A 21,583-nucleotide genomic window follows, 5' to 3' on the forward strand; every position below is an offset into this window, starting at 1 on the left:
CATCTTACCTGCTCAAGTTCAAATAAATGCCTCCAAACTCATTGGACAGTGGTGTATGTATTTTGTTGCTGCAATATCTATATTCAACACTGTGTTTTATACCATTTCAGAAACACACAATTCCACTTTTGGAATTCACAGTTTCTCATTGTGTGAACAGAACAGTGGTGATGAAGATACCTTATGAAAGTGAACGTTTATCTCTTCGTTTATTACCGGACATCGGGTGAGGGCTACAAGAGCCGATTCATTTCACCGTTCATAATTCAAAATTCTTTAATTATCGGAATATAATTAGATGTCTGAAAGAGTAAACTCATTGCATTGTTTCATAAGAAATTGAAATATCAGCTCTTTTCCAAGTTTTGGTCCTAACTTTTATTTCTGTCATGATTACAATTGAACAAAGCTCAAACTTGGTTGAGCAAGAGGGGGAGACAAAAATGTCCAGCATTGATCTTTCTGAAGGGACTCCTTAATGGCCTGTGATGAGAAGAAAAGCTGCTGCAGTACCTCGGTACCAAAGTTGCTGATGAATGAAAGCAGTGGATGAACTCGTTACATGCTCTCTCAGACATATTTTCCTAGGCTGACTGTTCCACCTCTATTGTTCTCTCTCCTCCAGTTCCAGCCCTTGTCACATCTGCGGTTAATCACAGTCCCCCATTTAGAGGGCCAGAGATTCCTTTCCGTCTCCTTCCCAAGCAACAACTTCCAGGGAATGTTGCTGAAGCACTGTCAGCAGTGCGTCTGGCATCCTTCCGAAGTGCCCTCCTGCCACAAGTCCCACACCCTGGTCCTTGGAGAGCCGCAGGGTCTTCTGGTTTTAATTTTCAACTGAACCAATTCAGATCCAAGAAAGCAGTGAAGACAACTTTGAGTAATCAACTGCCCAGTTCATTGACCAATTAGCTGCTCAGCCAGCTAAGAAAACCAGAAAACCCTGTGGCTCTCTAGGCCCAGGATTGGGGTCTGTTGAAGTCCTACTCTGCGAGTCTCAGGATGTACTTGTGCAGCTGGTTGGCGAATGCTTCCAACGAAAACCTTTCCAGCACCCTCTGCCTGCCGGCCTCCCCCATCTCCCGCTGAAGCCGAGGGTTCCTGACGAACTTCTCCATGGCCTCAGCAAAGCTCTCTGCCTCGGGCTCGCAGAGGAAACCCGTCTCCTTGTCCGCGATGGACTCCAACGGGCCGCCGGAGTTTACGGCGATGACCGGGCACCGGGTGTACATGGCCTCCACTGGCACGATGCCGAAGTGCTCGTTGCTGGGCGTGTAGAGGACGCAGGTGCTGTGGTGCAGCAGGGAGGTCTTCTGCTGGTCTGAGAAGGAGCGCAGGAAAGTGATGTTGTCCTGCAGGTTCAGGCTGGAGGCCAGAGCTTTCAGCTCTGCGTAGTGCTCCCTGTTCTCTGCCACACGCTCGTCATAGCCGCCCGCCATCACCAGGTGGACGCTCCCCCACTGCTCTGGGGTAAGTTTCCTTTGGAGCGCGTCTAGGGCCTGCAAGGCCAGGGGTAGGTTCTTCTTGCGCTCGTAGCGATTTATTGACAGAAACATCCACGTCTTCTCCGGTACCAGGCCGTCCAGGTCCTCCACCTCGGAGTCGAAGGCCGTGGGGTTGAGCGAGGGGTAGAGGATGTCGGTGTGGATGGCCGACAGGCTCTTGAAGGTGCGCCTGAAGACCCCGGCGGTGAATCGACTGTTGACCACCACGCAGTCTGCCATGCCAGTGGTGCGCTCCTCGAGCCAGTCGATGGGGGCCCGATAGAGCCTCTTCAGGGCAGAGCGACGCTGGGTTAGCAGCTGGTCGGGGAAGTGGCAGTAGAACAGGACCTTCTTCCTCTGGCGGGCCAGCCTCAGTACAGGGATGCAAGCCGACACCTGAAGAAGGTCAATACAAGGACTGGTATTGTATTTTATCAAGCATTTATTTGGCCTTTTAGCCATAACGTGCCAAAAGGCGTTCACAGCACAAGAACAGTTTAACCTCAAGATCCTGGATTTAACTCATTCTGACTGTTCTTGCCCATGTGCCATCATAAGTACTGCACTGCCTCAATAAATAAATGACAATAAACATTTTGTCCATTCTAGACATTGTGTCCAATGAGTGTCTTTTTATCCATTGAAACTTTTGAAACTAGGGATGAGTCAACATCAGTATCAGCTGATAAAACGAAACATTTCCACAATCAGCCAATGGCAATGGTCAGCTCCAATTAGGTCCTGTCAACCCTGTAAACAACAACAATGCCCCAACCCACAGCACCTCGTTGAAATCCCTCCCAAAGCCACATAAAGAGCCCCAGACATTAAGCCTTGTGCATACATCCTATTAGTCAATTATCAATGATGGTAATGGCACCCCCTAGTAAAGATATATTATTTATTCCACAACTGTTAAAACATCAGACAAGAACAATACTCATCTTGGGGGAAGTGAACAACAGAAAGCAATGTCTCACCTGGTCACAGAAGACAACATCAAACTCCACCCCACTGAGGAAGATGAGGTAGAGGGCCACATAGACCATGCGCAGGTATGCGCACAGGGCGTGGAAGTAGCCAAAGATGCTGGTCGGCAGCCAGTCGCCCACGCAAACCACGGGGAGGTCAGGGTCACGGGTCTCGGAGAAGCAGTGCTGGGGGTCATAGTGGGCGGTCCAGATCTGCACAGCACAGCCTTTGGAGCGCAGCGCCACCGCAGCATCCACCACCAGCCGTTCTGCCCCCCCGATACCCAGGTCCGGGTGCAGGAACACCACCCTTACCATCCTGATCACAGACAGAGAACAGCCTTTTTATTAACAAAGCCAAAGCAGCAGTGTGAGCAGTGCATATCTTGTTCATTTCATTTCAAATCCATTGTGGTGGTGTATAGAGCCAAAAAGAGGAGAATTGTGTCGATGTCCCAATATTTATGGACCTGACTGTATATACGGTACTGAAGGTGGGTTCCATCAGACAATTTTCTATCACAAATGACTTGAGTTTTTAAAGAAAGCTATAGGAAGTTGAACATTGTGTACAGTCGTTACATTACAGCACAGGGGTCAATGTGACAGATAATGCAGAGATGGCTACAGAAAGGTTGAGTGGTAGGCTAATAATCAGAAATGGCGCAATCTTATTCTGTATTTTTTTATTTTATAATTGTTCTTTCTACCTTTCTGTTCTGCAGGCTCCTGGGTTTCTTAAATATAACATTTGCAAACTGAGCTTTTACTTTTGTCTGCGCCCTCCCTTTCACTGGCCCGTCCTCTAAGTCTGGCAACCGAATCATGTCTCGTGGGTCACTTACTGTACAAATACAATCTGTCCTGTCAGGCTCATAACCTTACAGTGCAATGATCTCAACCATGTTGACTCGCTGTTCAGACATTATTTTGCTTAACAAGGTAACAAGTTTACAGCCCTTCTACTCCACATTACTAACCATATATTGCTTAAATAAGGTACTTCCTCTGATCATCCGACAGTGCAAACTCTCACCTCTCACGACAGTGCAAACAAAATATGTCTCTGACATAACAGCCTTCTTCCACAATGGAAGAAAGTTGCAGTCTCATTTTGCTGTTTGATACCTATCCCTAAAATGACCTTAAACAACACTTCGCAACAACTAGAATATGCTCCTATAAGTTATCTTCATAACCAGGAAGTAACACTAAATTAACTAGCTCGACGTGATTTCAATAACCAGACATGATACAAGGTATTGACAACAAGGTACATAAACTATAAAGTTACAGTTAATTCCCAAGGTGACGCTGGCTTGCAAGTAAGATATGAACTGTACTATATTACGTGCACATTTGCTGTACGAACTTACCCTTCTTTCTCTTTTAATAACACACGTCGCTTTAGGATAGCTTGCAAAAGATCCTTTCCAATTGAGCTTCAGACGTCTAAATGCCACTACTGGACTTAAGGTACCATGTTGGCTCAAATATATTTTAGGCTGACGTTAAAAACCTCCAGTCTCAGAGCCAAAATGATATCAGTTTCAGGTATTGCCGAAGCTTCCTGTGAAATCACTGGGATTTGTCTCTAATGTTGCCTCTATAATCATACGAAAATAATTAACGTTATATAGACTACTGTAGGGTAAATTAATAATATAAATATATGTTGTACAAGACTATATATGAAGTTGATGTTTTGAATATAACAACAATGATGTGATTTATTTTAATTATATATAATAAGTTCAGGCAGTTATTTTGGCAATCCAAAAGGGTCCTTCGTAGTGTTGTCGTGGCTTTTCAGACGGTCGTCATCATTCTGGGTTTTCTCTTGTGGATGTGGCTAAAATCTCGTCCATTTGACTTGGAGACATCAGCTGGACGGTGGACATCTTTTTTAAGTTGTTTTAAGGACACCTATACATAAGACATAAAATGGTAAGAATTCTATTTTTCAATTTCAATGTATAGTGTTTTCTCTCAATCATACTAGTGTGTGGACACGCTTTAGCTTACATGCAACCTGGGTTGTTTGGTTGGCGAGTTGGATAGCTAGCTAATTTCCTCTCCGTTAGCTAGTTTTGGAGCTTAATGTTTCTACCTAAGCCAGATGGAAGCAGCTAGTGTACATAATACAATAGCATACTTGATTCTTTGGATTTAGTTTATTATGCTCGTTGTGTCTGTATTTTGTCGTGATACACGTTTTTAAATTCGGTGAGAATTCGCTTTAGCGGTAGCTAGCTAGCTTACGAATTGCAATTATACTTTGCAGACGTGGCCGTTTTTATTGTTGGTCAGGCAAACTAATGGCTGTGTAATAATCGCAGTTGTATATAATTAGCTACATGGTTCTTTACAACGTAGTCCTGAACACCAATATTGAATGAAATTGGGCTCTGTAGCTATAAACTTGTAACGGTGAGTTGGCTGCAGTGGCCCTAAAACCGCTAAAGATACGTGTTATTCATTCATTTGAGTCGTAGCTAACTTTAGACGGCGTAAAAAAGAGTAAAACGCACTGTTTTAACAGTACGTTAATTTTCTAGATGTCACTTAATCTAGTCAATTAGTGTGTGTTTTATTGAGAAACTATTGAGTTGGTGTCATTTAGTTTTTAACCAATGTACTGTAATGCATGTTTTTTTCTTTTTCTTTTTTTTCTTCCCCCACTGTCTCCTAGCCTGGCCCTGCCGCAAGTGCTACAAATGTGGGCGCATCCAGCCGGTCCCCCAGCAAAGCTGTGGCCCCCAGAGCGGCAGGCTCCACAGTCAGACAGAGGTAAGGCCCGTACCTGCACCATTCACCAGTTTGATCCTCATAGCCTGGCTTAGTATAGTGTTTCCTAATGACTGTGTGTAGCAGTCGCTGCATGGGGCATGGCTCTTATCTAATGTTGGCTGGGATTGGTCAGCGTGTTTTGAAATGCACAAGCTTCTTGAGGATTGAAGACTATGAAACTTCTGTGATACTTCACGCTACACCAAGTAAATGGCGTTATGACAATCTATGTGGTGTTTATTAGTCCATCAATCCTGACTCATTTCATTGAGTTTTCTGAGACAGCTGGTCCAGAATGCTGCAGCCCAGCCCGCCTGATCACCAATCAGCCCAGGTCGGCTCATGTCACCCCGCTTCTCATTGGCCTCCACTGGCTTCCCATTGCCGCACGCATCCGTTTCAAGGCCCTAGTGTTGGCATTTCAGGCTGCTAAGGGGACTGCCCCACCTTACATACAATCCCTGATCACTCCCTACTCCCCAGCTAGACCACTCCGGTCTGCCAGCTCTGGTCGACTTACGGTTCCCTCTCTACGTGCACCTGGCGGTCGAGCTGCACGTTCACGCCTGTTTTCCGTTCTGGTTCCTCAGTGGTGGAATGACCTGCCTACCACTGTCAGAACAGCAGAATCCCTCCCCCTATTTCGACGCAGACTCAAAACCCACCTTTTCAAACTCTACCTTAGTCCTCCCTCCTGATTTCCCCTGCCCCTCCTTTCTGATATCCCTATCCTTGTCTAACCCCCAGATGCTCTGACTTATGGTAGAACCTATGCACTTGTAAGTCGCTTTGGATTAAAAGCGTCTGCCAAATGACTAAAATGTAAATGTAAATGTAAAACTTAAGGCGGTAAAGACTGGTTAGGATTAAGTAATCCTTGTAAACTAATAGGGACTGTTAAAACCAGTCTTTAAATTACTTGCTTTAGGTTTGCTTAGTATACTGCAGCTCAGCGGATACCCTGCTTGTCTTTCCCTCTCTTAGGAAAGCCACCAGCAGTGGGACAAGGAGTGCGGGACGGACAGCTGCCTCAGCGGGCACTGGGGGCATGTGGCGCTTCTACACTGAGGACTCTCCTGGGCTGAAAGTGTGAGTAACACACACACACACACACATTCACACCCTTGCACACACACTCAATGTCAAACTTGCACTCACTTCTGCACTTTTGTTTCTTGGCTTTATTAGCCCCTCCCTATGCTACATCCAAAACTATGTTCTCAAAATCTTTTTGTTGTATGCACTTTTGCTAGCACATCTGGATAAGTGCGTATCAACTATACATATTCTCCCATGCTTCTCACATCTGCCCTTTTATCAGTTAGAGACATGGAGGTTATTCTGTCGTAAAAAGTTGCTGTGAATATTCACGCAATGAGCAATTCCATAGCTATTTATTAGACTTATTTTTGAGATTTATTCTTCTGCTGTAGCCCATCAACTTAGAGGTTTGTCACGTGTGTTCAGAGATGCTCTTCCGCATACCACTGTTGTAATGTGTGGTTATTTGCATTACGGTCACCTCCCTGTCAGCTTCGACCAGTCTGGCCCTTCTCTGACTTTTCTCAATTAACAGCGTGTTTTTGCCCACAGAACTGCTGCTAACTGGATGTTTTTGTCACATTAGAGAACTGAAATGAAAGGCATCCAAATAAGTGGATAAAAGATATATTTTAATAATTGTTGATCTAAATACACTCAATTTTAATTTATTAATTTATGCTACCTCATAAATTGAGTTTATTTAGTTCAACAATTGACAACAGTTGGGCTAATGCCGTTTCGGCCAAACACTTATTTGGATGCCTTTAATTTCAGTTCTCTTGTGTGCTTTTGGCTCCCTGGTGGTATAAAATGGGAGTGGGGGGGTTAAAAAAAAATTCAGACTATTCAAGGAGACCAGTCAAGCGACTGCTGTCCTTAACAAATGCGTACATATAAAAAATATCTGTTTTTTGTCTCCTGCTACAAATCTACAAAAAATGCAAAATAATTGTTTCTGGTCAAGGCCTTCCTGATCGTTTATTATTCTGTTATCCAAGGTCTCAGTGATGCAAGTCTTCCGTTTATATTATCATATGAGTTTATTTCAATGCCAGCTTAATGCAGTTATAAGTCAGGTCTTTCTAAATTGGATGTTATCTGCACAATGACACAAGAACTATGAGAATTATTTGATAGCCAAACATTTTATATACAAATGCCCTTTATACTGATTAATGCTACTAAGCTTCACTTTGTTTCTTTATTTGGTTAAAGGGTCAATTTACTTTGACATTTAATATTTTTAAAGATTGGAAAGTACTCATGCTGTATGTGTACGTTTATGTTTTTATAAGCGTACAACCCAACTAATAGTTTGTGTCGATCATTTATTCCCAATAAAATGCGCAAGTGCTCATTTGAATGATACAGTGCGTTGTTGCTGGCTATTTAACATTTCACTCAGGAAATTCACAAACTAGCATCACCTACAGAAGCAATGGGCCAATCTTCGGTTTGTTCATGATGCCTTCAGGAAAATCCACTCACTGAGCACTTTATTAGGAACACTATACTAATACCAGGTGGGCCTCCCTTTGCTTTCAAAACAGCCTAAATTCTTTGTGGTGTGGATTCCATGAGATGTTGAAAACATTCCTTTGAGTTCCATGTTGACATGATTTGCATCATGCAATTTCTGCAGATTTGTCAGCTGCACATTCACGCTGCAAATCTCCCATTCTATCGCATCTCAAAGGTGTTCTATTGGATTCAGATTCGGTGACTGGGAAGACCACTGAAGAACATTGAACTCATTGTCATGTTCATGAAACAAGTTTGAGACAACTTTTTTTATTGTGGCCATGAAGGGATGCACATGGTCAGCCACAATGCCCAAATAGGCTGTGGCATTCAAGCGATGATTGATTGGTATTAACGGTCCCAAAGTGTGCCAATAACTTTCCTCACACCATTACATCACCAGCCTGGACTGTTGGGTCTATGGATTCATGTTGTTGGTCAGAATTTGGCGCCACCTGTATGCCTCAGCAGAAATCGAGATTCATCAGACCAGGCTATGTTTTTCCAGTCTTTCCAGGTTTGGTGAGCCTGTGCCCATCCGTCTGCGGAACTTCTGCTCACTGGATATTTTTTTGTTTTTCCACACCGTTCTGAGTAAACTATTAGAGCCTGCGTGAAAATCTGACGCCAACAATCATGCCATGGTCTAAATCACTGCAATCCAATTTTTTCCCTCATTCTTACGGTTGCTATGAACAATAACTGAAGCTCCTTACCTGTATCTGCATGATTTTATGCATTGCACTGCTTCCTCACAATTGGCTGATTAGTTAATGGCGTTATAATAAAGTGCTCAGTGAGTGTATGTCTTTCACTTTTCACAAAATGCAGCAATGGAACCATTTTCAAGATCTGCCAATGCTTGAATGACGACTCAGATCTGTTGGTCTATCATCATATGGTTCATATGGTACTAAGTGGTTGTGATGTGATGGGTGTTGATGGTTGGATAGGGAGTTCTAGTGTCTCTCAAAGCCAGGCTTTTCATTGAAAAAATGGCTCCTGTGAAAGCCTTTCAGAACAATGCGGTGTATGCACCCTGTGGCTGCAGCTCCTGCCCCTCTGAGAGCCTGTTAATCTGTTCTCATCAGTGATGAACAATTCAAGTTTGACCAGGAAAATAGCCCTTTAACAACTGGAATGTCCAACCACGCAATTTCTCTGTCGTTAGTTTTCTCATTAGGCAACATTTCTGTGGATTCGCTCGCTCCGTTGTTGGTATTCGTTTTATTGTAGTGGTAGAAGGGTCGTTGATTTAAGTCTTCTCCTCACTTTCCCAGACCGAAGAAGCGGTCTTTAAAAATGAGCTATTCGGTCAGACCACTATAACTGAGGAAATGGGAAGCAAACTTAAGTGAAGTATAGTTCTACTGTGCAGCTTGCTGATTTTTTTAATTTTAATTTTTATCTTCTTTAAAATGATGTTAATGTTCGATGTGTCATGCGCTTTAGACTTTAACACATTATGAAATGTAAAAATGCCCCAATTTAATTTAGCATCATGGAAAGAAAATATGACAAACCCACTATGGACTAAAGCGCCCTATAGACAATCCGTAGAAAGGTTGAGAAATCGCGATGACAGTCATGTGTCTTGAAAAACAATCATACAATCTAACGCTGGTGTCGCATCCGTCTTAAGCGTGATGTAACGTGCAGGTGACATGCACCCAGAAGGGGTTAAAGATGTGCACACTTGCTGTTCTGTGTGAGTCATGGTTAAAAAATTCTGCTTGTACACAGGATGCGGTATTTCACCGTGCTTGGATTTGCTCGGGCTGCTGTCTCTCTTTGGTGCCTGCCGTGTTTTGGGATTTATGAGACCAAATAATTTTACTTATCGCTACCCTAATAGGTCTATTCAGTCCTTGCGTGGCCCGCTGTAAGTAAACGTACACTAAAACATCGCCTTTTCTGGATAATCTCCATGCTGCAGTCAAAGGCTGTCATTAAAGCGGATTTGCATGAACAGTTTTTCAGGTATTTGCATTTTCGACGGCGTGGAAAACCTCATTCCCCCGCATTAGTGTCTGCGCAGACCTGTTAAGCGCCGTCTTGTAGCGGCATGTGGATACGGGCCGGCGCGCAAACTTGGTTTTACTCTGAGTCACGAGGGCTCGTCGATTCCGGGCCGTTCCGCCAGCCAAGCCTGCACCCCTCCGACATCATCAACAGGTGAAGCGAGCGGAGACGCGGCACCGCCGTATTGATGTGGAAAACGCAGATGTGATTTTAGGGATTTGGCTGCGGCAGGCCTCTGAGCTTAATTAGAGCTCAGCATTGTAAAGGTCACATCAATTAGAGGCTGCAGGAGCGGGGCTGTGGAGACCGCATCACTGCCGCGGCTCCTAGTGACCGGCTCCTGCACCGCTGTCCCTGGGGCCGCCCGCCCGCCCGCGTAATACACTCCCTAATTACTCACCCTGCGCTCTCGCACCTTTTGTGCAGCTCTCCCCGAGACTTTCCCTGCCGCTCACCTCCTCACTGCCTCCTGCCCTCGTCTGACCGGTTAGCTGAGTGCCGACCGTTTTTAGAAATTAAACTTCTGTCTTTCTTTTTTTTTTATAATTATTTTGGATTCAGACATTTGCTGCCTTTACTAAATGGAGTTGTTGCATGTCGTTCTGTGTGTCATTGGAGCAGAACTGTTGTGCGTCTTGGGTGGAATCGGCCACAGTGCCTGTAGGCGTATTTCGACGGATTCAGCGAAAGTCGTCGGCCGTTTTGTGCGACCGTGAAAATGGACATGCAGTACAAGCGAACACGGGATATATGTTTTTGTTTTTTATACTTTAATGTATGTATTTTTTTTATTTATTTCATCTAACATTTTGAATCTTGCTACATATGTCTTTGAATCTTTGGGAATGAGAAATGGTCCGCATATTTCATAACCGTGTTTGGAGTTTTTATTTTTTCCTTTTTATTTATTTTTTTACATTGCAAATGAAATCATTCAATAGACGGAAAGGGCTTTGAGGGATCAGTCTGTCTGTCATCGGGACTCTGCTATATTTTCAAATGTACTGGTCAATAGAAAAAATCCATATGTGATTTCATATTCCGCCAGATCAAATCAACCTGCCACCCCCCCCCCCCCACATACACACACAAGCTATCTGGCTTGTGTCTACCTCTGTCTGACACGACTCAGTGGATGTACTTGTTTCTTTTGGTGATGGACAGTTCCTCCGCGGGCTCTTTCCTGGGGGCTCGTCGATGAGGCCTCCCGGGGGTGCTTCACGTGTAGCGGACTGGAGAGCCCTGTGGGAAGTGGAGCTGAAGAATCGGCCGTCTAAGAGCTTTCTGCTTCGCTAGCCTTCGCGCCGCACTGACCGCCCCGCTCCCCTCTCCCCGTGCATGCGGCGGTACACTTAGCAAAAAGGACAACGCCGCCATCGCGGCCGAGGTAGCGCCCAGACTCTTACCCCACGTGTTCTCAGGGGCTGAAAGCCCCCCCACAGTAACCGTACGTCGAGATTACCTGGTTGGCTCTCGCCGGAATTAGTCTCTGCCCTAACTGAGAAAGAACCCTCCGGAACTTTTTGACCGAGTTCACAAGTGCTGAGGTACTGAAAGCCTTTTTTGGTTGAGTCCCTCTGAGACTCTTTGAACTGTGCTGCTGATGCATAGGCCTGTGGTCTTAAGTCTTTGCCTGCATTCCCAGTGAAGTGAACATGGTAGAAGATGACGTAAGAGTGAGGGTAACTTCCTTTCGTGCTCATTCATGGGTATCCTCTTCAGGAGGAAAAGTGAGGCATTTCAAACTTGTGGATATACAGTATGTAAACTGTGGTTGATGACAAATCTGGGATTGTGAAATTTGGCTTGCGTACTACTTGTGGTGCTAAGGCAATTCCTGTTTTATTACTCGCTGGTTCTGACCTCGGTGTTGGTTAGTGGTGTCCCCCAGTGTATGCTGTAGCTCAGCTGTGAGCGTGTTCTTGGCATATTTTCCCGCAGCGTTTGCGTTGATTTTCAGCACTGATGTGGTCCCTTGTCTCCCCCACAGTGGTCCGGTTCCTGTCCTGGTCATGAGTCTGCTGTTCATCGCCTCTGTGTTCATGCTGCACATCTGGGGGAAGTACACCCGCTCGTAAACTCTACCCACCTCGCCCCTCTCCGCTCAAACCACCGGACCTGGACCAAACGCCGTCTCTGCCGAAACCTTGGTGACTGCAGGGCATCTGAGGACCCACATCATGCCCCTCCTCTGTTTGGTTCATCACGAGGACCTTAGCGCCATCCTCAATTAATTTAATGGATTGATTTCTTTCCCTTTTTTTTTTTTTTTTTTACATTTTTTTTTTTTTAAACCCAGTCCTGCCCTTCAGTTCTCTTTTGGGTTTTTTTCTCCACCATTTTTTTTTCTTTGTTCATAATGAGAAAATGTAGTTTTTGTTAACGTCCTTTGTACAAAACAATTAAAGCAACGAAGGTTGTACAATAAAACAAGTCTTATGTTACTGTTGGTTGCTTCTTCTTTTTTTCCCCCGTGTGTGTGTGTGTGTGTGTGTGTGTGTGTGTGTGTGCATGGATTTGCCTGTGTGTAGGGAAGACTGGGCTGACTCTTACGCAAGTGTTTTCATGAGCTGCAGCATTTGCATATCTCATTGTGAGATGAATGCACTCATGCAAATAGAATTCCATAAATTCCAGGTGTGATGCCGGATTCGCCCGTAATTTCTTAGTGAGTTTTGCCCTCTTGCCGCAGTTCCCAGCCATTCACTCTCTTGCGTGTGTAAGCATGTGTGGCATGTATTCCAGTTCGGGCAGAATTCTACGCTGTCTTGGGGGCACGGAGCGAAGGTTCACAGCAGAATGTATCCCTGTGTTTGGGAGCGCTCAACGGCCCCAACCTCAAGCACGAATATGAGTTAAGCCGTAACTCTGTGTGACGTACATTTTATGTGCTGTGTTGTATCAAAAGGAAACGAAGGAGGGGGCCGAAAAGGATATACACTGAAGTGTTTGAGCGGGTCCAACTGATGTGTGACGGCCTGTAAAACGCTTCACGTCAGCCTGGAACCGGATGTCCGTGTCTTGACTGCTTCTGAGGCACGTCTTGACGCAAATGCTGTGAAATGCCTCTGCTATGGTTCCAGCCAGTTACAACACTGCTTGCGCGTACTATGTGCTGTTGTTTGTATGGAGCTGTTCAGCTATCAAAGTTGACAGCGCTTACACCATGTATTGTAAGGTCTGTTGGTAGAAGCCACTGTACCGGCAAATTAATTTGACAGTTTAAGGTGGAATGTTTTGAAGACCTGGAGTTGACGTAAAACCACCCTGGCACCTCTTTAGTGGCCAGTTCTAGTGCGCAATAAGGGTTTTTATGGGCTGTAAGCAGTAGCTCACGTCATATGTATGGCCGGCCCTTGCAAGTAACAAATGTGCAACACCTGGTTCATAAGGTCAGTGCTCTCACCACTGGGCTGTGGAGCCAGTTTTTGTAGTTTACATGCTATATAGAGCACGCCTTGCTACCGGAAATGCTAGCCTCCGACTGGTACCCTCAATACACTGCAGCAGTGAACATCTGTTCATCAGACCTGTTTTGACAGTGCACAACGTCCCTTCTAACCCAGAGAGTGGCTGTTGTAGGCACTCCCTTGCCTGGTGGAACACCCCTGCTCCTGTCCCCAAAAAACAATTCCATGCACCAAAACGGCTTCCAGCCATTCCCAATCTTTTTGATTATCCTCTACATTTCTCTGTATCCTCAGTATATATTTTATATAATGGTCTACTTAGGCACAATGCCTTCTGTACGATGATAACCATGTCATCAGAAACCGCATGAGTAGGACTCAAGGGGTGCATGAAGATGCTCTAACATACCCATAGATCCTCAGCTAATTTCCTCCAGATTTGTTGGCATGTGCTCTATCATTTTTTTCACAGCTGTGTTCACAATTTCCTACCCATACGTATAATTTTGTTATTTAGCTGATGCTTTTATCCATACTGACTTGGGAGTTTGTTAGACTAAGTAAGGGACAATCCCCCTTGATATGGGGTGATGGGCCTTGCTCACGGACCCAACAGCTATACAGATCTTATTGTGGCTACACCAGGGCTTAAACCACCAACCTTCAGGGTCCCAGTCTAGGCTGAAGGCTGCCCCCCCTTTTCAAATTAAATATGCAAGTTAAGTTTGTTTTTCTTTATTGATGATTTTGGAATTCCCAGACATAAACCTGGGCTTGGCTCATGGCTGCAATGACCTTTGGTCAATTTTGTCGAGCGCTGGCTAGTCTTAGTTTCTTCTAAAGTGCCCAAAGTCGACAAAGCAACAATAGAGTCCAGTGGCTAGGCTATGCAGTCACTGACACTTCATGCACCGCATTCATGTCAAAGACTAGCAGCTTTGCTGCCGACTGTTACATTGACTTTAATCAATAAATTAAGTGCTTCGTCTGTGTTGCTCCTGCTGTAAGTGAGGAAAATAGCACACTGCTAAGTCTCATAATGCTCTGCTTGGTCGTGGAGATGAAGGTAAGAGGTGGGTTAATCCTCTTGCCTTGGGCCATTCAGCTGAAGGTTTTATCACTAATCTGGCCTGGCTCAGGTACAACCAACCTGCACCTATTAATAAACAAGCCCAGAATGCATTTTCCTCCCTCTTTATTCTGCACTCTGTGGCCCACCTCACATTCAGCTGAAGAGACAGTTGTGATAAAGTGATTGGTTCCCTCCCACTTTAATCATCCATAGTTTTATGGGACCTAGTATAAAATCCACCCCAAATGACAAAAGGATACCCACTGCAAAACTCAAATTGTGATGAGAACACAAAAAAAGTTCAAAAGTGTTTTAATTAAAACAGGACGAGAGCAGAGAAATAAATAAAACACTTTGTCTCCTGTAGGAGGCGCACTAGACTGCTTTTGAAATTCCTCTCGCAGTGACGGAGGCTGGGTTGTGCTCTGTGTCGAAAGAGAAAGCCTCTTCCCTGCACTCTTAGTCCATGACAGCCCCAACTCTTCAACTCTTTATTAACCCTTTATTGAGCTTATTGCACTCCTATTGGGTTCAAATCAGTTTCAGTTTCTTATTTTTCAGTTTAGCATTGTGACAGGTGTTACACGCATGCATGCGCACGCACGTTCCCAAACACACACATTTCTGCAATGCTTTAGGCTTTAATGCAGTGCAGGTGGATCCAGAATATGACACCGATTTGTTTAATTTGCCATGTGGGCAGAGTGCATTATTCATGATGTCACTGCCGCTTTGTGCATCCCTGGGGCAGAACTGCAGAATGACAGGTTTAGGCAGTCCCTCTACGCGGCATCGCAAAGCCAGAATTATTCAGTAACTGCAATAAAAAATGGATTGCAGAAGCATGTCTCACATAAACTTAAAAAAGGGGGGACTGCCTGTTCAGGGATGCGCTTGTTTTGTTGTTGTATTTATTTTGTTGCGATATCCTTAGGGACCCTTGTGCCTCAGCCCTGCCATGATATGTTGCTTGCCCTGTGGCCATTGAATGTCACTCTGATAGTCAATTAATAAATGTAAACATTTATGGTTCACTCGTGTCTTTATTGTCCCTTGTTTGGTCTGGATTCAGTTCATATTTTGCCTTTATATTATGTTGTAACTACTATGTTCCAGTGTTGGTGTAGATATTGTGACTATTAGATCTTGATACAGGTGTTCGCTTGTTTACTGGATTGTGACAGCATCATTTCCAGGGATTTCAGGTCCCAGGAAGAAACCGCCAAAAGGTGAAGATGTCTATTCCTGTCAAACTAGAATCTGGATAAAAATGCCAGGCTTGTTTCCTGTCTTGTGTTGTGTTGTTCTGTGCCTCCTTGTGTCGAATTGCAGGTAGTGTGCTATCACTCTGTAGTGTGAATGTAAAGAGTATCACAAAAGAGTCACACCAATTCTGCATGCTTGTACTTCAGCATCAACACACAAGTGCCTTGTGTATTTGTACTGAACCACTGTACTGTATATTTAAAGCTAGAACTTTACCAAAGGACAGGGATTCGTTTTTGTGTCCGAGGAATGTTGTTTCTTCTTTGTAAGTCCCAAGCAGCTGTTTCTGTTATGTTCATTGCATCCCTTTGTACGGTGGGTAGAAAATGTACCGGACCAGGGGAGGGGGGGCCCGGGATGCTAATGTCAGACCGGACTTAACTTGCCCGGGTGGCAAAGCCGCAAATTCGGAGCGGGAACTTACTGTCACCGTGTGGTGACAATTTCCATGTTGCAAGAAGGCCCACTAGGGGCTGTGTCAGCCACCCTCACAACCCCCCCCCCCCCACCCCCCCCCCCACCCCGTGGCACCGTCAGTTTTGAGCCGGCACACCACCCACAGAAAACCATGCAGAGCTCCACACCGCCAATCAACCACCAAGCCAGTCACCATGCTGCCAGAGAATGGGCACTGGCATATTTAGCATTTAAGAGCTAAATAGAAAACACCTGCTGTTTCATTTTAACATTGTTTATTATGATTGCGAAAAGAGAAACAGTACTTAAAATATGACTTGGCCCCTCTGTCGAGGGAGATTATAATTTACAAGCCTTTTCCAAAAGGATTCTTTTCAGCGATCCTGGCGCAGTATTGAGGTTCTTATGAAAACAACAGGCAGCTACCTTTGCTTAATCAGATCAAACAAATGGAGGTACCGAGAGAGAAACTTACAGTAAGTAATTTCCAACTGTGCGAAGGTATCAGAGAAGAACAAGTGGCTGCGTATTGACGGAAAATCAAGTTCTTCGAAGCATTTACAGTACATTTGTAGGTGAGGCAGTATTCACAGATATATAGACGATGTGCAATAAATTCTTTACATACAATATGTTTTAGCTTGGTCTGAGCAGGCAGTAGACCACAAAATGTTTCGATCTAATCAGAAGATGGTGGTAACATTTAGAAGCACATAAGCTTTAATGTTGCCCCGTGTAAAAAAAAAAAAAAAAACTGTGGAAGGGAGCTTCAGGTAAGAACAGTTCTTGGAATTAAAGGCCATGTTCTAGTGAAGACTATGGCAAGTTCTTACGAACAGTCTGTTCTCTGTCTTTCTCTTTTTCTCCTTCTTCTTTTTTTTTTTTCTTGTAACCATTTCCTGTGCAAAACCACTATATGTCGCAGGGGACAGTCCCAGAGATGGGAGGCCTGCAAAACAAACTGTCAATTACACACCAAAGCCCATGCATGCGCACACACACACGCTCACTCTTACATGTGTACACACACACACACACACACACACACTCTCTGACCTGTGCACTCACATGCACACACTCATACACACACACATACACTCACTCTGACCTGTGTACACACCCATACACACATACACTCAGTCTTACATGTGTACACACACACACACACACTCACTCTTACATGTGTACACACACACACACACACACACACACACTCTCTGACCTGTGCACTCACATGCACACACTCATACACACACACATACACTCACTCTGACCTGTGTACACACCCATACACACATACACTCAGTCTTACATGTATACACATATGCACACACACACACACACACACTCATACACTCACTTTGACATGTGTACACACACACACACACACACACGCCAGACTTGGGTCAAATACGTAATTGTTTTGGATTCAAATACTTTTCTACTGTACATGACCACACATTTTTGCATGCAGGCACACACACACACACACACACACACACACACACACACAGGGCAAGAGAGAGAATGAAATGGCAACCATCCTACAGTGTAAACAACTCTTTCTCTACAAAGATGCACAAGTCACAAGCACAGACACTAGCTTAGGAATTACATATACATGACTACAGAAACTGTAACGAACAGCATGTATTGTAACACTATAACACAAGTTCATTCCTCAGAAAATGTAAACAGGTCAGGTGCCAGGAAAAAAAAAACACACACACTTCCGCCAGAGTGTCTGTGCTGCCCATCCCCCAGAGTTTTTCACTTGTCAATAAATTATTGTTGAGTACGTCTGTTCTGAGTGTAGACCAACTCTCTTTTTGTTTGTATGCACCGAACAACCAATTTGTCAAGACTAAAGAGCAGCATGGTTTACTCTTTTTGAACAGGTACCAAAGAATGCTTTTCTGTTTCTTTTTTATTTTTTCCTCCCGGAAGACAACTTCTTCTGAGATAGGTTTGTGCAGAATGCTTAATAGAGATCATTAGGAAGTCTGGTTAGAAGTGGCTGAGTAGTAGTACTTGCTTTCGGTCTCTCTGAGACTAGGGACTAGACCAGAAAGGCACTAAATGTTACCTCAAGCACCCAGTAGAGACAAAATATCTTAACACAAAATAGCCATTTGATCTAACTACATGGTCAAATTGTAACAATATTCAAATTATTCAGATAAAATACGTCTATTCTTACTAATTAAAGAGAATCTGCATGTTTTTCAATATATTCTCCACCTCAGTCCAGTTAACAATCATTACACAAGGATTATACTGTTATCATATTCACTACATTGATATGATTAGAGGGAAGTATTTTGCTGATATAAGTTATTTAAATTGTTCTTGTAAAATTAATTCACAGGCCACACTTTATTATTTTTCACCTGTGCACCCCTAGGTGTAGTGATGTATAGATGTGTCGATGCCTTCCTATCACCCAGACATATTGGCCATAAGGATGAATGTGACCACGGTGACCATATTTCTGCTTAGTGTAGGTGTGCACTGTTTGCACATACATGGTTGTAGGCCTGCAGGTGGAGGTACTTCTGCGATTGGAGTGCTTCTTGACTATTAAGGTGTAGCCTTTTGTTGTCAATGTAAAATTCAATGTTATGGTGAGAAACAGGGTCTCTGGAGAAAACAAACTCAACCACACCTCAAGACTGGATTCTGTCAGTTCATGGAGGACATGTGTTGTGTGTAAGGTGTGTGTATGTGGCGTATGTATGTTTCTGTGTGTATGTGTGTGTGTGTGTGTAATGATGTCTGAGGGTGGAAAGAGAGAATGCAGAGGCCCCTTGACCCTCTTGGGGGGATGTGGGCGGGGGGCTCTGTGGTGGGGTGAGGGAGGAAGTTAGAAGTGAGCAGGCTGTCGTGGAAGCCGTGAGCTAGCAAGGGAAAGGATGTGGACCCTACCTGCATCTCCTGTGCCCTAACATCCGCCTCTCATCTTCCCTCTCTTTCCACTGCTGGCTTAAAGAGGCTCCAGACAATGCGAAGAGAGAGAATGTTCCACCTCTCCAGTGAAGAAAAGAAAGGAAAAGAAATAAAGAAGGAAAGTGAGGGGGAGAGGGGTTTTGTCTGCTGTGGCCTGGAAATCTTTTGCGCAGTTAGACTAAAAGGCTGTTTCCAACTGCCTTTTTGTGGTTAGGGCCCAGTTTTAAGCAGTTAAAATCTGTTTCAAACAATAAAGTGCTCTACTGGAAAGCTATAAAAACAATGATGACAAATATCAGCATATTACAATCAGGAACTTAAACTGTAACTGATTAGATAATTTGAGCAATACATTTAATGAGAGAGAGAGAGAGAGAGAGAGAGAGAGAGAGAGAGAGAGAGAGAGAGAGAGAGAGAGAGAGAGAGAGAGAGAGAGAGAGAGAGAGAGAGAGAGAGAGAGAGAGAGAGAGAGAGAGAGAGAGAGAGAGAGAGAGAGAGAGAGAATAATAACATACAGTGCAGCTTTGGTAACATGCTATTCATACAGCAGTTGGAAACTGATAAAAATTAATAAAATTTTACAAAAGAGAAATATTTCCAATATTTAGTGACTGTGAGGGTGTTTGAGTATATCCTCCTAAGACCAGGCAATTAATTATTGTCCCCTGTAGGGGGCATGAGTATCTACAACCATATACGCACAGTCTACTGTGAAACCTACAGTAGAATTGGCATTCAGTAAAATTACATTTTTTGAAATATTTACAAAATATTTATTGAAAAGTATTGCAAAACTTTTTTTCTGCTGTGTCTCAGGAGGATATGTGTATTTACCAATGTACATTAATTTGTAGTCATTTGTATTCATTTATATTACAGTGTGTACGATTGTGTGTGTAAACATTTGCATTGGTGCATGTGTGTCTGTGTGTGTGTGTGTGTGGGGGGGGATGTGTTTGCCAAGTAGCTAAGCTTTGCCAGTGTTGGCTGAAGTCTGAATCAATTGTTGTTTTTTTGCTCTATCCTCTTGGTCTAACCGGTTTAGTGTGGTTGAACTGGGCTGGAATAAAGCTGTGCTCTCAGAGGGCCAGGGAGCGAGGGAAGGGCACCAGGCTGGGGGAGCGTGCAGCGGATGGGTCCTCTTTCCCTGGATCATGCGGTCGACAAAGCGCGGAATGAGCAGGCGGCCTCGATCGATTCCGCGCTCCAGTCATTGCCGTCAGCCTCCTCAGGGAACCCAAATCCCCGGCCCTCACCCCGCCCTCCCCATCAGACACCGGCTCCCTCTCCTCCCGCTCCGCCTGGTCACCGTGTTGCACACTTCAGCTGTTTCACTGAAAGGACGACGTTACAGTCGTCTGGCAGACGCTGCTGTCCAAAGCCACTTCCAATGGGCACTATGGCAAACGGCACCAAGGATAATGACAAGCACCTGAACAAGCATCAGAGTGGACAGTAAGACAATAGATGCCAAGCGCAAAGCTGATCAGACTCAGGCACTATGGACTGAATGAGATAAGAAGGACCGTCTATGTAACAATCAAACCATGAAGGGCTTAAAAGGAGGCACCACAGGTGATATTGGCTGGATAGGTGAATTTTGAGATTTTCTTTAATATTTAGCTTCTACAACTATTGTAGTTTCATAAAATATATGAACCAATGATTAGAAACAGCCTTATGTGTTTAATTTAGATTAGAAAATTAAAATGAGTTTACTTTAGATTAGTTTGAAAATTAGTTTGTCATAGGGTACCTTATCAAATGCTTTTTGGACATCTACATATACAATATCATAAGCCCTGCTTACATCAAAACACTTCCCTTACGAAAACCATATTGGCTGTCCCTTAGAATGTTATTATTTTCAAGAAATAATTCCAGTTTGTCTCTAATGCTAGATTCCAGTATTTTACATATGATGCAAGTGAGACTGACAGGCCTGTAGTTTCCTAGATCAGTACGGTCCCCTTTCTTATATATTAGTATTATATTACCTTGTTTCCAATCATCCGGTTTCCATTTTCTAAAGATTAAGTAAAAAAATTATCTCACATAACTCTTTGAGTACCCTTAAGAATATGCCATCGGGGCCTGCTGCCTTATTTGTCTTTAGTTTATGTCATGTATCTACTTCTTCTTTATCCTACTATCTCAATATTGGCTAAGACATTCTGAGTGTTGAATAGGCCTTCCAGCCTATTAGTAGCCTCCTCCCTGTTAAAACTCTCAACAAATTAGCCATTTAAGGTATCAGAAATATTTGTTCTCCTTTGTTATTCTTAATACACTTAACCACTGTTCAAATAGCCTTTTCCTAACCTTAGTTATGTTTTAACCGTAGCATGCATATTACAATATTCTGCCTTATTACTCTCAGTACTGTCCTTTTTATATATCTTATACAATTTATTCTAACTTACATATAGCTTCATTCATCCAATTTTTCAACATACTTTTCTGCACTTTTAGAATGAATTAGCACTGTGCATCAAGTATAGTCTACATTATATTATATTACTTAAATTTGATTGTATCTTTTTAAAGTTGGCACGCCTAAAGTCCTGGACTTGGAGGAGCCCCTCTAAATTTGTCAAAATACATCAAAACTTATTGTGGAATGATCACTTGTCTCAAGTG

General features: G+C 43.7%; 2 protein-coding genes across 2 annotated transcripts; one reads left to right on the top strand and one right to left on the bottom strand.

Annotated features, from left to right (window-relative positions):
• Nucleotides 1-354: 354 nt before the first annotated feature.
• alg2 (ALG2 alpha-1,3/1,6-mannosyltransferase) lies at nucleotides 355-3,991 on the bottom strand. Its single transcript, XM_061257040.1, has 3 exons — nucleotides 3,832-3,991; nucleotides 2,465-2,774; nucleotides 355-1,880 (listed from the first exon to the last, which is right to left on the bottom strand). The coding sequence occupies exons 2-3, from the start codon at nucleotides 2,771-2,773 to the stop codon at nucleotides 984-986; spliced, it is 1,206 nt and encodes a 401-aa protein (XP_061113024.1). The 5' UTR covers nucleotide 2,774; nucleotides 3,832-3,991; the 3' UTR covers nucleotides 355-983.
• Nucleotides 3,992-4,250: 259 nt separating this feature from the next.
• On the top strand, nucleotides 4,251-12,276 carry sec61b (SEC61 translocon subunit beta). The gene is made up of 4 exons (XM_061250106.1): nucleotides 4,251-4,402; nucleotides 5,148-5,245; nucleotides 6,230-6,334; nucleotides 11,823-12,276. Exons 1-4 carry the CDS (start codon nucleotides 4,400-4,402, stop codon nucleotides 11,908-11,910), a joined length of 294 nt encoding a protein of 97 aa, XP_061106090.1. The 5' UTR covers nucleotides 4,251-4,399; the 3' UTR covers nucleotides 11,911-12,276.
• Nucleotides 12,277-21,583: the final 9,307 nt, after the last annotated feature.

This window comes from Conger conger, chromosome 1 (assembly GCF_963514075.1).
Source record: "Conger conger chromosome 1, fConCon1.1, whole genome shotgun sequence".
NCBI lineage: Eukaryota > Metazoa > Chordata > Actinopteri > Anguilliformes > Congridae > Conger > Conger conger.